General features: G+C 40.1%; 1 protein-coding gene and 1 long non-coding RNA gene across 4 annotated transcripts in view; one reads left to right on the forward strand and one right to left on the reverse strand.

The window, feature by feature from the left end:
• Window positions 1-713: 713 nt before the first annotated feature.
• On the reverse strand, window positions 714-1,617 carry LOC134205436 (uncharacterized). The gene is made up of 3 exons (XR_009978139.1): window positions 1,536-1,617; window positions 1,306-1,475; window positions 714-1,232 (listed from the first exon to the last, which is right to left on the reverse strand). It is a non-coding gene; the product is annotated as an uncharacterized LOC134205436 (long non-coding RNA).
• A 906-nt stretch (window positions 1,618-2,523) lies between these two features.
• The window catches only part of LOC134205431 (neuropathy target esterase sws), a 29,585-nt gene continuing 18,840 nt past the window's right edge, over window positions 2,524-13,268 (forward strand). For all 3 annotated transcript variants that reach the window (XM_062680672.1, XM_062680673.1, XM_062680674.1), the window contains exons 1-8: window positions 2,524-2,942; window positions 3,404-3,485; window positions 3,555-4,114; window positions 4,231-4,437; window positions 4,507-4,848; window positions 4,909-5,138; window positions 5,528-6,524; window positions 6,585-6,860. In XM_062680672.1, coding sequence (XP_062536656.1) covers window positions 2,844-2,942; window positions 3,404-3,485; window positions 3,555-4,114; window positions 4,231-4,437; window positions 4,507-4,848; window positions 4,909-5,138; window positions 5,528-6,524; window positions 6,585-6,860 — 2,793 coding nt within the window. In that variant the 5' untranslated portion in view covers window positions 2,524-2,843. The remainder of the gene's footprint in view (window positions 2,943-3,403; window positions 3,486-3,554; window positions 4,115-4,230; window positions 4,438-4,506; window positions 4,849-4,908; window positions 5,139-5,527; window positions 6,525-6,584; window positions 6,861-13,268) is intronic.

The raw sequence follows: 13,268 nt of genomic DNA on the forward strand, positions 1-13,268 counted from the left end.
ACTGAAGATTGAACTACATGTAAAAAAATGTTGTAATACACTGCCCCGTAATAAGAATGTTTTAATTTCTAAAAATAAGTTAGGTTTTGGAGAAATTGAACTGAAATTTAGTGGATTATTACCTCCAGAAACTACGCTGACTATCAGAAATGGATTCTGTTCAGAATACGATTTGAATTCTTTTAAGAATCGCAAACAGATTCTGTTCAGAACTTTCAATCGGATTTTTTTTTCAGAATCTCAAACAGAATTCTTAGCGGGCTCTATTCAAAATCTCATACAAATTGCGAGAAAGATGCTGCCCCGAATCTCGACCGGAATTCTGTTCAGAATCGCGAATGAATACTCATTAGAATTCCAAAATGATTCTGTTTAACATTCTGATCGAATTCGGTTCATATTCCCTAACGATTTTTTTAGAATCTCAAACGGATTCCGTTTAGAATCCCAAACGGATTCTGTTCAGAATTCCAGACGGATTCTGTTTAGAAACTCAAACGAAAAATATATAAAGCTCTTTTAGTGGAATGTATTCAACCGTCTAAGACGAATTAAGTACTCTCCATATAATTCCACCAATTAAGTTTCGATATCTTTGCAGATACGTATTTCGACCACAACTGTGTGGTCGTCTTCAGTGTCTCGTACTTGACTTCGACACAGTTGTGGTCGAAATACGTATCTGCAAAGATATCGAAAATTAATTGGTGGAATTAAATGGAGAGTACTTAATTCGTCTTAGACGGTTGAACTTAAACGAATTTTGCTTTGAATATCGAGCGGATGCTGCTTAGAGAGTTTTTAAGAATCCCTTTGTTATTTGCTACGAACAACAAGTATGAAAAACATGAGATCAAAATTACAGAATTAGTTGTCACTTGATTATTTGGGAAAAAGCATAGAATATTTTCTGCCAAATGAGCCGACAAGATGCTATATATGGCGAAAAAACATTTTCTTATGTCAAGTCCGCTACAAATCTTGCAAATTTACTGCGGCCCGCTTCAACAGCTCAAAACGTCTGTGCGGCCCTTCATAGTAAGCATCCTGGGGACCACTGCTATAAACGATCTATTAACCGCTTCCTAGCAATTGCTTTTAAGGTACGTTTCCGACGCAGTTTCTTGGAAGCGGAAATGTTGGCAGGTGATTTTATTGTTTCAGCACCAGATGACGAGGATTCGTCCTCAAACCCTACACCATCGGCAAACAGGACTTTTTCCCTTGCAACACTAAAAGGATGAAAAAAAGATTATCAAACAGTATTTAAAAACACGACTTGAAACAATTTAAAAAATGACTTACCTCGAGCAGTATACTTCGATCGTAGGACATCGGAGGACACAACCGAGGCGGTGTCGGACAGCAAACGTTCAATCTCCATCTTTTTTTAACGCATCTTTTTTCCATGCGTTTTTTCTCCCGTTCGATGAGGATTTTTCTACGACACACCTTTGTAGTCACGACCACCGTTTCTGGAAATCAAGTAAATCGTTAAAATCTAACTTAATTAAAACAAAATCGCTAGTACTTACTTGAAAAAAGTAAACCAACATCGTCGCTTTTGCCCACGTTTATTTTCTCACCGAGAGCACTCAAGGAGCACCGAGAAGACAGCATAAAAAGAATGCTGTTCCTGTTTTCAGCTGTCATAATACAAGGCGCAAAAAAAAAGAAAAAGAGCATAACAAACGAGTCAATGTTCTATGCTTTCCCGAATAAAAAATATTATAGAAAAACAATACAATTTATTGTAACATCACCATAAAACACAATAAATTTACAATAGATTTTATTGTAGATGAAATAATAGAAATACATTAGAATGTATTGTTTTGAACCATTCATTAAATTGTAAATGAAGTTTTCGCATTAGAACGTACGGGTTGTTAAGTATCGTAACTATACAAAATCTGAGATTTTTTCATACACTTTCTTTTGTCAAACAATAGAGTGTATCGTAAATATATTGTTGAAATATCCGAAGAAAACCGTTCAAATTACATTAGATTGAATTGTATTTTTATAGTAAAACAATACGACATTGGATTTCTTAATTATGACGATTTTACCGTTCAACAATGAAATTTTAAGAAAAATAATGCATAAAATAATGCAATAATGCGACAATTGGATAAATATTATTATATGTAAAGCATATATGCAATTTGAACAAAATTTTCAGAAGTTATCAATGATTAAAATTTATGCACTAATTGTTTTAAAAACAATTGGAAGTATTGTTACATTAGAGAACTATGTTGACGTATTATATCCACGGTGTTGATACAATATGGACAACCATCAAGAAATTATATATCCTATTGTATACCGTAGAGCGTATGGTTATTCAATTGTTTACACTGTTGAGCCTATGGTACATTTTTATCCGGGTTCTGAAGGGAAGCATAACTAACAGACCCTAACCAGAGGCTAACGCCTCACAGATTGTTACTCTGGGTGTCTTTATATTTTTTTTTTGAAAGTGCTGTCATCGTCAGTTTCCTTTTGCTTGTTTCGCCTTTCATGAAAAATCTTTTGCGTTTGAAGGAAATCGTGCGAAGTGGTGAACTCTGTTCATAAAAATCAATTTTAAGTGAATCAAAAGATTTGCTCGGTGCTTATTCTGTTAAAAATCAATCTCTTAAATCGTGTCTGATTCTATGGTTATAAAAAGTTTTGTGGGAAAAGCGTTTATTTAGGTGAAAATCATGGAATAGTTGTTCGTCTAATGTATCAATCAGTCGAAGGAAGTCGCGAAGGTGTTTCCTACATTGTTCTTCAGCTGGGCTTTTGTTTTTGTTGGTCATTAGTTTTGGTGAGGAAAAACTGGTGGTTGCACAATGGATATTGTTGGACTTGTTAAGCGATCCTACTCGGATTATGGAACTATACTGAAGGATTCCTGGTATACCATCATTGCAGAAGAGCTGAGAAATAATGCAAGTATTTTTGAATAAATTCTAGTGTAGTGTATCTTGTGGAAAGGTTCTCATATCGAATACAACAATGTGTGGAACAAGCAGCTGCTTGTGAATTCTTCATGAGTACAAAATAATTACATGATTGAATAAATAAATAGGTGTTGTATGGTACCTCCTGTATTTCGACGGTTTCATGTGTGATAAAGTGATCTCTGATAAATTTTCTGTTATTGTATTTTTTTTTTTTAAATTTACTTTCTATTGAAAAGTTACATTGATAATATCTGTATACATTTATTATTTGGTTGTGGAAATGATAATTTAAAACACTAGTCCATATTATAAGTCATGCCTGTTTTGATTTGCTGCTCCGCTGCTCAGCGAATAAACAGCCAAGCCAATTGAATTGAATGACCGAATGAACTTTTGTCTCCCGACATGTATCGATTGATTTACATTGTGACTCACGCTCGTTTCAGTTTGCTTGGACGTTGAGTTTGTTATTACTTCTGATAGCCACTATAGTAGGACTTTATTGCTGGAGAAGAATCTATTTGAAAAGTAAGTAAAGAAAGATGCGTTTTGTTGCTTGACTTTTTTCATCGTTTATTTTCTTTTTAATTAATACAGAACTTCGTGATAAAGCCGCTCAGTTGCTGTTCCAGAGTTATGATCCGTCGCAGTTACGCTTTCGCAAGCGGGACAAGATGCTATTCTACGGGCGGCGAATGCTTCGAAAGATGAAATCCATCTCGGGACAGGCTTATAGCGGCCAAGGGCGGAAACGGAAGGCTGTCATGCGCTTTGCTAAAAGATTGCTTCACATGCGCCGCGAGAACGATCCGATCCAACTGCAGGTAGTTGAACCACCGGCTGAGTATCTTGAGGAGGCAGCCGAAGGTAACGATAAGGTTCCGCCGGATGCGCTGTACATGCTCCAAAGCATTCGAATCTTCGGTCACTTTGAGAAGCCCGTATTTCTGAAGATATGCAGACATACCGAAATTATCAATTTGATAGCCGGCGAATCATTGATAAAGGTGGGCGATCCCGATGATAGCGTATTCATTGTACAATCTGGACAGGTCAACGTATTTCTCAACAATCCCGATGGCAGCTCGATAGCTTTGAAGGTGGTCCGAAAGGGGGAATCCGTTACGTCGTTGTTGAGTTTCATCGACGTATTAGTGGTAAGTATGTGATGTGTTTATCAAAGTATAGACAAAGTTGTCAAATTAAATTAAATTCCTTCATAAATATAGTTTGTCAAAATATTAGTGTCTTTTTCATTTATGTATTATTTCAGGGTAACACCAGCCAGTACAAAACAGTTACAGCTAGAGCTATGGAAAATTCACAAGTTATACGCTTGCCAATGTTTGCATTCAAGGAAGTTTTCGATGAAAGTCCCGATCTGCTGGTCCGAGTAATACAAGTTATAATGATTCGGTTGCAGCGAGTAACTATCACGGCTTTACATAACTATCTTGGCTTGAGCACTGAATACATTCAAGTAAGAATGCGTTGAAAATGCTTCCATTAAAGAAAACATTAATTTTAATTTCTATTCTTTCAATTCAAGTGTTCACAGCGAAAGAAGGTTGCCGTTCCAATTAAAAATAGTCCCGGTCATCGGCGAGTTCCATCCGACGTGCAAGCTCCATCTCATTCGTTGGTGGGCCACGCTGTTACAAACGAAGCCCGTCCGGATATGTTGGCTGATCTGTCCGATCACGTGGGCAGCCGGCGAGCATCAGCACTACCAAGTGAACCCATGGAAGATACTGTGATGAAATCGATTGCAATCGAAGGATTTCTCAAGGAACTTGGTTTGAAGGAAGAAGATCGACCGTCTGTGGAGGACAATATTGTGATAAAGGAAATTGCTCCTGGTACCACGCTGACGCATCAAGGAAGGAGTGATGTCAGTACTTTCTAGTTTCGCTTATTTTTATGTTTAAATGCAACTGCTAATTATTCTCAGGACGTTCTGTTGATTTTTGTAATCAGTGGCGGGCTGACAATAGCTCAGTATCCGCAGATTAACATCGGATGCAACAAAAAACTGGACAAATCGGAAAACCACACCGTTACGATTCATCCCGGAGATGTTGTAGGTGGTCTGGCAGTGCTTACCGGAGAAAGCAGTTTGTATACCATCAAGGCGAAACACTATTCTCGTGTAGGATTACTTAGTAAGGAAATCATTTATAAGTAAGTATATTGTTTCGTGTATTGCCACTGTTGCCTGAATGTCATTTTTGCAAATGCTCTGCTGATCCAAGAAATTCTACTTAAAAGCCAAAAGCTTTTAATTAGCATTTCTACAGGTTATTTTTGAGTGCATTGCATAAATGTGTGGCATGCTGAAAAGAAACCCTTGAGACACTTACCGGTAATGCATGAGAAAAGCACCGATCAGGTTTTTTTTTCGGAAAACTACATTCTTCGAAAAGTGGAACAACTTTCATCAAAAGCCAATACTGCCGTTCTACGCATAATTGTCCCATGTACATAGGGAATCCCAGCAAACATGGGACAAATATGCGTATGACGGCAGAATAGTAGTTTCGCACAATTTGTATTTTCTTGTTCTTTTTCAGTATAATGCGTGAACGTCCGGCCGTAGTGTTGGACATTGCAGATTGCGTTGTGAAACGCCTTTCTCCTCTAGTGCGCCAGTGTGACTTCGCTTTGGACTGGAATTTTCTCGAATCTGGCCGTGCCGTGTATCGGCAGGACGAAAACAGCGACTGCACTTATATCGTATTAAACGGCCGACTTCGTTCGGTCATAACTCACTCGAATGGTAAGAAGGAGATTGTAGGCGAGTACGGCAAAGGAGACTTAATCGGCATCGTTGAGATGATTACGGAAACACCCCGCACTACCACTGTTATGGCGGTCCGTGACTCCGAACTCGCCAAACTGCCAGAAGGGCTTTTCAATGCAATTAAGTTTAAGTACCCGATTGTGGTTACGCAGCTGATCAGTTTATTGAGCCATAGAATACTGGGGTCGATGCAATCCCGTCCAATTACGGGAAGCTCCCTGACGGCGGTCCCATTTGATACGAATCAACAAATTCAACATCGGTACTCAACCGTCGCCATTGTCCCCATCAGTGAGGATGTTCCGTTGACTGCCTTCACCTATGAGTTGTACCACTCGCTATGTGCCATTGGTTCAACTCTGCGACTAACCTCCGATGTTGTGAGGAAATCACTTGGTCCTCAGATTATGGACCAGTCCAACGAATATCGTCTGACCAGTTGGCTCGGCCAACAGGAGGATCGACACAACATTGCACTGTATCAGTGCGATTTGACGTTTGGCCCCTGGACTCAACGATGCTTGCGGCAGGCTGACGTAATTCTGATTGTAGGATTGGGTGATAGGCCACCCACCATTGGGAAGCTCGAAAAAGAGATCGATAGACTTGCGATACGTACCGCGAAGGAGTTGGTTCTGCTTCACCATGAAGGAGCAGCACGACCAACAAACACAACCAGTTGGTTGAATATGCGGGCTTGGGTGTCTCGACATCATCACATACAGTGCCCCAAGAGAATGTTCACCAGGCGAAGTCAATATCGAATTGTAAGTATTATACTTATAATGGTTTATTTCATAGCTTCAATACCTTCTCTCAATTTTCAGAATGATCTGTACAGCAAGGTGCTAATGTCTGAGCCTAATATTCATTCGGATTTTTCACGAGTGGCCCGATGGCTTACGGGCAATTCAGTGGGTTTGGTGTTGGGTGGGGGTGGGGCACGTGGCGCTGCTCACGTCGGTATGTTCAAAGCCATTCAGGAAGCTGGTATTCCGATCGATATGGTTGGCGGTGTGAGCATCGGTGCATTCATGGGAGCCCTGTGGTGCTGCGAGAAGAATGTGACGACGGTAACGCAGAAGGCTCGCGAGTGGTGTAAGGTAAGTTTTGTACATACACTAGGGTAACTTTTAATGCGGAAGGATTTTATCAATTTTCCGGTTCTACTTAATTTTTACAATTTTTCAAATACCAACAGAACTTTATTCGATTTTTTGATTAACTCAATATTTAATCGAACCCATAGTCCAAAAACAAGCAAACCAAACCGAGTAAAAAGCGGCCCCAGTTTATTATTTTTGTGTTTGAATCATTCAGCATAAACTAGCATATTTTTTTTTAAGATTTTTATTTTGGACACATAGTTAAGTTTGCCATTTTAAGGTGTTTTTATGAAATTTAAGGGTGTATGCGAAAAAAGATTCGGTTGCCGGTGGGACGAGTTGTTGCGAGAAGTTGTACCATAACCAGCTAATAACGATGGGATATCAGTCAATTCCCCGTATGCATCGAATCTGCTTTGGCAACATTTCACACCCGTTCTCTCTACCGAACTATGTGTATCAGAATTGAACAACAGTCGTTTGCGTTTGAATCACAATCATGTGCTTCTGGTATATAGACATTTGATACAGGAGTCTTACACTAATTACGTATAGACTAGCAACACTATAACCAGAGACCGTCGGAGTGAAAAACTGTCGAATTGGCAACGTATGAAAATGCATGAAATCGCGAAAATAATACTGGCAGCACTTGAACTTTTTGCTTGCTTCTTACACTGAAAACCAAAACTACCCAAAAGTGGGTTGTTTGCACTCAAAACCGTGGTTTGGGCCAATAACCCAAATTTGAGTAAAATGACTTTTCTGGCACTAGGTAGTTTGCCTTTAATCCCGTGTAAACAATTTACCCAAAGCTGAGTTTAATTTATCCAAAGCGGACCTTAATCAACCCAAAATAGAGAATATTGAATTTACTCAAATTTGGGTTATTGGGCTGAGCAACCTCGGTGAGGTGTTTGCATCTTGCTCTAGTTTTGATAGCAATCATGGGAAAGAAAAGGAAAACTACCCAAATTTGGGTAAAATTTTTCTGTGATATTCTCATTAGTGCGTATATTGAACTCAAAGTTTGGGTTGATTTATCTGTCCGTGTATGGATGCAAAAAGTAAACAAGTCGAATTGGAACCGCTTTTGACAGTTCGATTGGAAACAAGATGGCGTCTTCGCCGATCTCTTATTCTAGTATTTCTAGTATAGACTTATGGGAAAGAGGGTCTGCCATTTGCTTACGTTCAATATAGATTAAAAAATGTCTTGAAAAAAATCTTACATGACGGGGTGACATGAGCGCGTACGGGGTATTCTCTTTATCCGTGCGGTAAGATGCACGGCTGCAACGCAAGACCATGCTGAGTGTGGCTGGGTTTGATTCCCGATGCCAGTCTAGACAATTTTTGGATTGGAAATAGCCTCGACAACCCTGGACATAAAAGTATCATCGTGTTAGCCTCATGATATACGAATGCAGAAATGGTAACCTCGCAGTTAATAACTGTGAAAGTGCGTAATGAACACTAAGCTTCGAGGCGGCAATGTCCCAGTAGGGGATGTAATGCCAATGAAGAAGAGAAGCGTACGGGGCACTTTGCCCGGGCAGTGATGCCAGTGAACAAACACCATCATAAGCTCAGGCACGAAGCCGCTCAAGGCTCTGCTACTAGAACTCCTCGACATGGACAAGAAGCTCCAAGCAAAACTAGAAAGTAGCGGCCTGAGTCCAATGACCATGCACAAAATTGATCGTTACGACTAGGAGATGAAATTTCGCGTCCAGTTTTACCTGTTCTATCGTTATAAATTACACTGTCGTTGAGTGGGAACCTCGGAACTATCACATGGAGCCGCGCTGGCTGCAACGATTGTGGCGATCCAAACCCTACGGATCAATGCGAGAAGATGAAGGTGGCTGATCCCAAGTGCGCCAGATGCAGCGACAAATATCGAGCCACCGTCAAGGGGCTCCCAAATCAGACGGAGTTTTTTAAATCCGGGAAAAAGCTTCCACCAGAATCCTGCCGGAGAAGAACAGTGATTCTCAGATTCCATGTTACGTCGTTTGGCGCCCATACAATGGATGAGTTTTCGAGAATTGGCCTTACAAGGGAGCAATACAGTGCCTTTAGACAATGTGGATCAGCAAATTCCTTTGTAATTTTAGTCACAAAGCCAAGTTGACGATTAGCTTTGGAAATGATCGACGCATAATGGGAGTGAAAACTGAGCTTTGAATCCAATACAACGCCAAGATCTGTTATGTGGTCCACCCTCTTGAGGCAGCAGTTATCGATGTAGTAATCAAATATTATCGGATCCTTAGAGTGATGGAAAGTCATCACAGCACACCAGAGAGCAAACATATTAATCAGCGTTTGTAGATGAGAGCAATACAGCGAACTACCATATACATTTTCAGATCATCGGCATAAATCAACTTGCATTTAAATCCAAGAGAAGTTGCTACGTCATTGAAAAATATGACAGACAGTAACGGTCCCCCCCGGCTTCCTTGTGAGACACTTGAAGAACAGGTGAACGGTGAGGAAATACCAGCTCCGTACTTACCTCGCAATATTCCGCTAGACAGGTATGATGAAAACCATGCAACGAGTCTATCCGAAACGCCCAATCGCGACAATTTCCGAAGGAGTATCTTGTGCCTCTTGTGGCCAATTTTATCAAAAGCCGCTTTGAAATCCGTATATATAACGTCCACCTGCGCTTTTGACGTAGGACTTACGTCTTTCTTTACTATACTGGGTGTCATTTAGATTTTTGGAAATCGAGAGCGTTACGCTGAAAGGGAAGATTTCGAATGTTACTAGCGCTTTTATCTTTCGATGGATTTTAAGGATTTGTATATCAATCGACTCGGATACTCTCCAGCAATTTGCCAATTTCATTGAAACTTAAGATTATTAACGATAAGTTATTAAGAATTTTAATTCTTTTCGAAGCCATCAAAAATTACATATGTAATTAATCCCGTGCATTCCTAACACGGACATCACAATTCTGTGAGTCACGGGACTTCGGGTCCACCGCAAGATTTTCTTTGTGTATAAAAGAAGCAGTGTCTGCCGTGTACGGGTCATTACAATTTGTAACAGCAGCGCGTACTGATGTGCTTTTTGCTCGCGCATTTTTCGTTTCGTTCGTTCGTTCGCTGTGTATACCTACACAGCATGCAGTCGCCAGCGGGAGAGCTGCTGGTGGGTCTGCAAATATGCATGAAAGAAGAGGGCGCAATTTTGTTGTCATTCTGTGCTTGATGATGGTCGGATGCAGTGGTATCGGTTGGGATCGATGGGATCGCCCATCGCATCGCTCGGAGTTCACGGCTAGAGGCCGATGATGGCTGAGGCAGCGATGGCAACGGTGGTAGATGAAGAAGAATAAAATTAGCCCAGAGAGATTTGGATTGCTCATCCACGGAAAGTGATTGGTTTCGTAATCAATTTGACACCGGGATGAGTACGAGTCTTGGCATATGACTGACCATATGTTAAGTTGTGATTGGTACTAAACGACTACTAGTACTACTAGTAGGGTTACTGCTCCTTGACTTGTTTCTTATTGTTGTGATTTTTTCAGCAGTAAGCACGCATGTTAGCAAAAAGAAGCAACGAAATTGGTGCTGTTTTTTTTGTTTGGAAAACGGGACAGTTCACCTAAAATAGCACATTTTGCCCAAGTTTCAAAATTTTATTAATAGAATTTTTAAACTTTAAATACTATCATCAATAAGAAATTGATAAATGCTCTACATTTGCTCACAGAGAACAGACATGGATCCTCGAACAAAATTTCGGTAAAAACGTGTGTAAAGATTTAAATCGCACCTCAGCGCCGCCAACGCAGGCTGCCCGACATAAAAACTCAATCTCAATCCTCAACACTCCGCTCAGGACAAGAACTTCTGAGACCCACCGTTTGGTCGGTATTAAAACACTACACGAGCGCTTTAGTGAGTGTCAGGAAAATTTTAGGGTCCGTTGCTTGCATTCGGATCAGGGTGCTACTAGGGCACTCATTTGAAAATGAACCAAAAATGATAGCTTCAATTTAAAATACAATCTGTAAAATCATTATAAAATAGTAAAGTTAGGAAGAAAATCAAATTTGAAGGGCCTAAAGGACAACCACTTAATATGTTAACTACTGTAGAAAAACAAAAAACAAAATTGAAGTAAACAAAATTCACGATGAGGTGGAAAACCCAACACAAATTCCTTGCGTTATTAATGTACGAGCGATCGAACACTTCCCGAACATCCCCATAGCGATTGAACACTAGTGAGATCTACCGCACATCACAGAAAAAAGGACCATTTGAATGTTACTATGAGTTCGAATCCCGACCTGGTATTTAAAATTTTATCAATGTCCCTGATAATATTTTCAATCTCAATTCGTGTGGCGATGTTCCTCCAGTTTTCCGGATGTTTAAGTATCTCTGATCCGTTTAAACTGCGTACACTGTGCAGTCAGCGTGTTAGTGACCTTTCACGGTGTCGCCAGGTTCTATCCGATTCTCTGTTTAAGGTGATTATAGAATGAAGCCAGAAATCGGCCATTTTGTAAACCAAGTGCTTTTCCAATATTTTTTTCAAGAGCACGAGATGAAAGAACCATAACGCGTATGGGGCTGAAATAATGGTAGATCGTTTGCTTAGTTATGCTGAATAATCATAATTTGAGTTTCGGCACTGTACGAAAACTATTACGCCAGATTTGGGCTTCTGGAAATGTATGTAGATAAACGTGTGGTGAATTTGAAATTCACCACGGGCTTAATTCTATAATCACCTTAAGGTGATTATACAATCAAGCCATGTGGTGAATTTCAAATTCACCACACGGTTTCCTCTTCCTATTATTAAAAGTTCAAATCTAGCGTAATAGTTTTCGTACAAAGCTGAAATTAAAGTCGATTGCTTAGCATAAGTAAGAAAACGATCTACGGATGTTTCATCCTCATGGACGTTGTGGTTCTCTCAATTCGTGCTCTTGAAAAATCACTAGAAAAAGCACGTGGTTTCCAAGATGGCCGATTTGTGGCTTTGTTGTATAACCACCTTAATACTTTTCTCGCAATTATTCCATTCAACATTCGCACTAAGCGACCAGCCTATAAAATCTGTTCTATTTTAAACAATTAATTATATTTTCTGTATACGCTTGATACCGCTCATGATTACAAACAACATCTGCGTCATTATGCCACAGAATAAATCGCTTTAAGGTGCTTATACAACAAAGCCACAAATCGGCCATCTTGGAAACCAGTAAATTAAGTAAAAAACTAGTAATTTTTCAAGAGCACGAATTGAGAGAACCTTAACGTCCATGGAGATGAAACATCCGTAGATCGTTTGCTTACTTATGCTAAGCAATCGACTTTAATTTCAGCATTGTACGAAAATAATTACGCTAGATTTGAACTTTTGATAATAGGAGTAGAAAACCGTGTGGTGAATTTGAAATTCACCACATGGCTTGATTGTATAATCACCTTCAAATCTCAAAAGCTTTTCGTTCTACCTATTTTAACGTTCACGCCTCATGTCCCTTGTCCATGAATGATCACCAAAAAATTAGGGTTTTATACAGAGCGGTCTACCAAAGTGCACTAGCCTAGTCCTAGAGTGGGGGCCTCAAACAAACCTGCATGAACGCCTGTTTCACATGTTAGATACGGCTCAAAACAGCGTCTAATCCGTAAAGAACGACTTAAAAAGAAATGCATTGTCACGTCAGCTACTACTAAGATGGCAGCTCCACCACATGGCTAGATATCGCAGCCCTGGTAAGGCGGCATATCGAAAAACTAATAATCAACCCCGAAAAATTTAATCGAAGAAAACAAGATTGAACTATCGGGTTGAAACTTGGAACATTAGAACCAAGATGAATACACAGCTAGGTGTTTCAATCTACCAAGTTTATGGACGAGAAGAAGGCGGGGGTGAAAAATTCATTTTCGGTGTAAAACATAAACAAACCGGCTGGCTCTCCCATACTAAAATCCAAGATGGCTGAATCGTGAGTTTGGCAGATTGGAACGCCTAGTAGTGTATTCATCTTGGTTAGAACCTTGTTGGAACCTGCACGAGTTGCCCTCCTTGCACGAGAGCTGCAGAGGTGAAAGTGGTGGTTGCGTAAGAGAAGCATGCGGTTGAACATACAGCGATTGTCTGGTGAGGGCGCAGCAACAGATTAGAGCACCTAGTACTGTATTCATCTTGCACCCAACTGGAAAAAAAATGAACGCAAGTCCACGAGGCGGTCAATACAACAGCCACAAAAGTACTTGGTACCACACAAGGAAACCAAAAGGCTAGTTCGATGTAGAGTGCCGAAGAGCGACATATGAGAAAAGCCAAGCCAGGAGCCGCATGCTCGTAGCGGCTACACATCAAACCAGAGAACGATATAAAGAACTT

Source organism: Armigeres subalbatus, chromosome 1 (genome assembly GCF_024139115.2).
Source record: "Armigeres subalbatus isolate Guangzhou_Male chromosome 1, GZ_Asu_2, whole genome shotgun sequence".
NCBI classification, from domain to species: Eukaryota; Metazoa; Arthropoda; class Insecta; order Diptera; family Culicidae; genus Armigeres; species Armigeres subalbatus.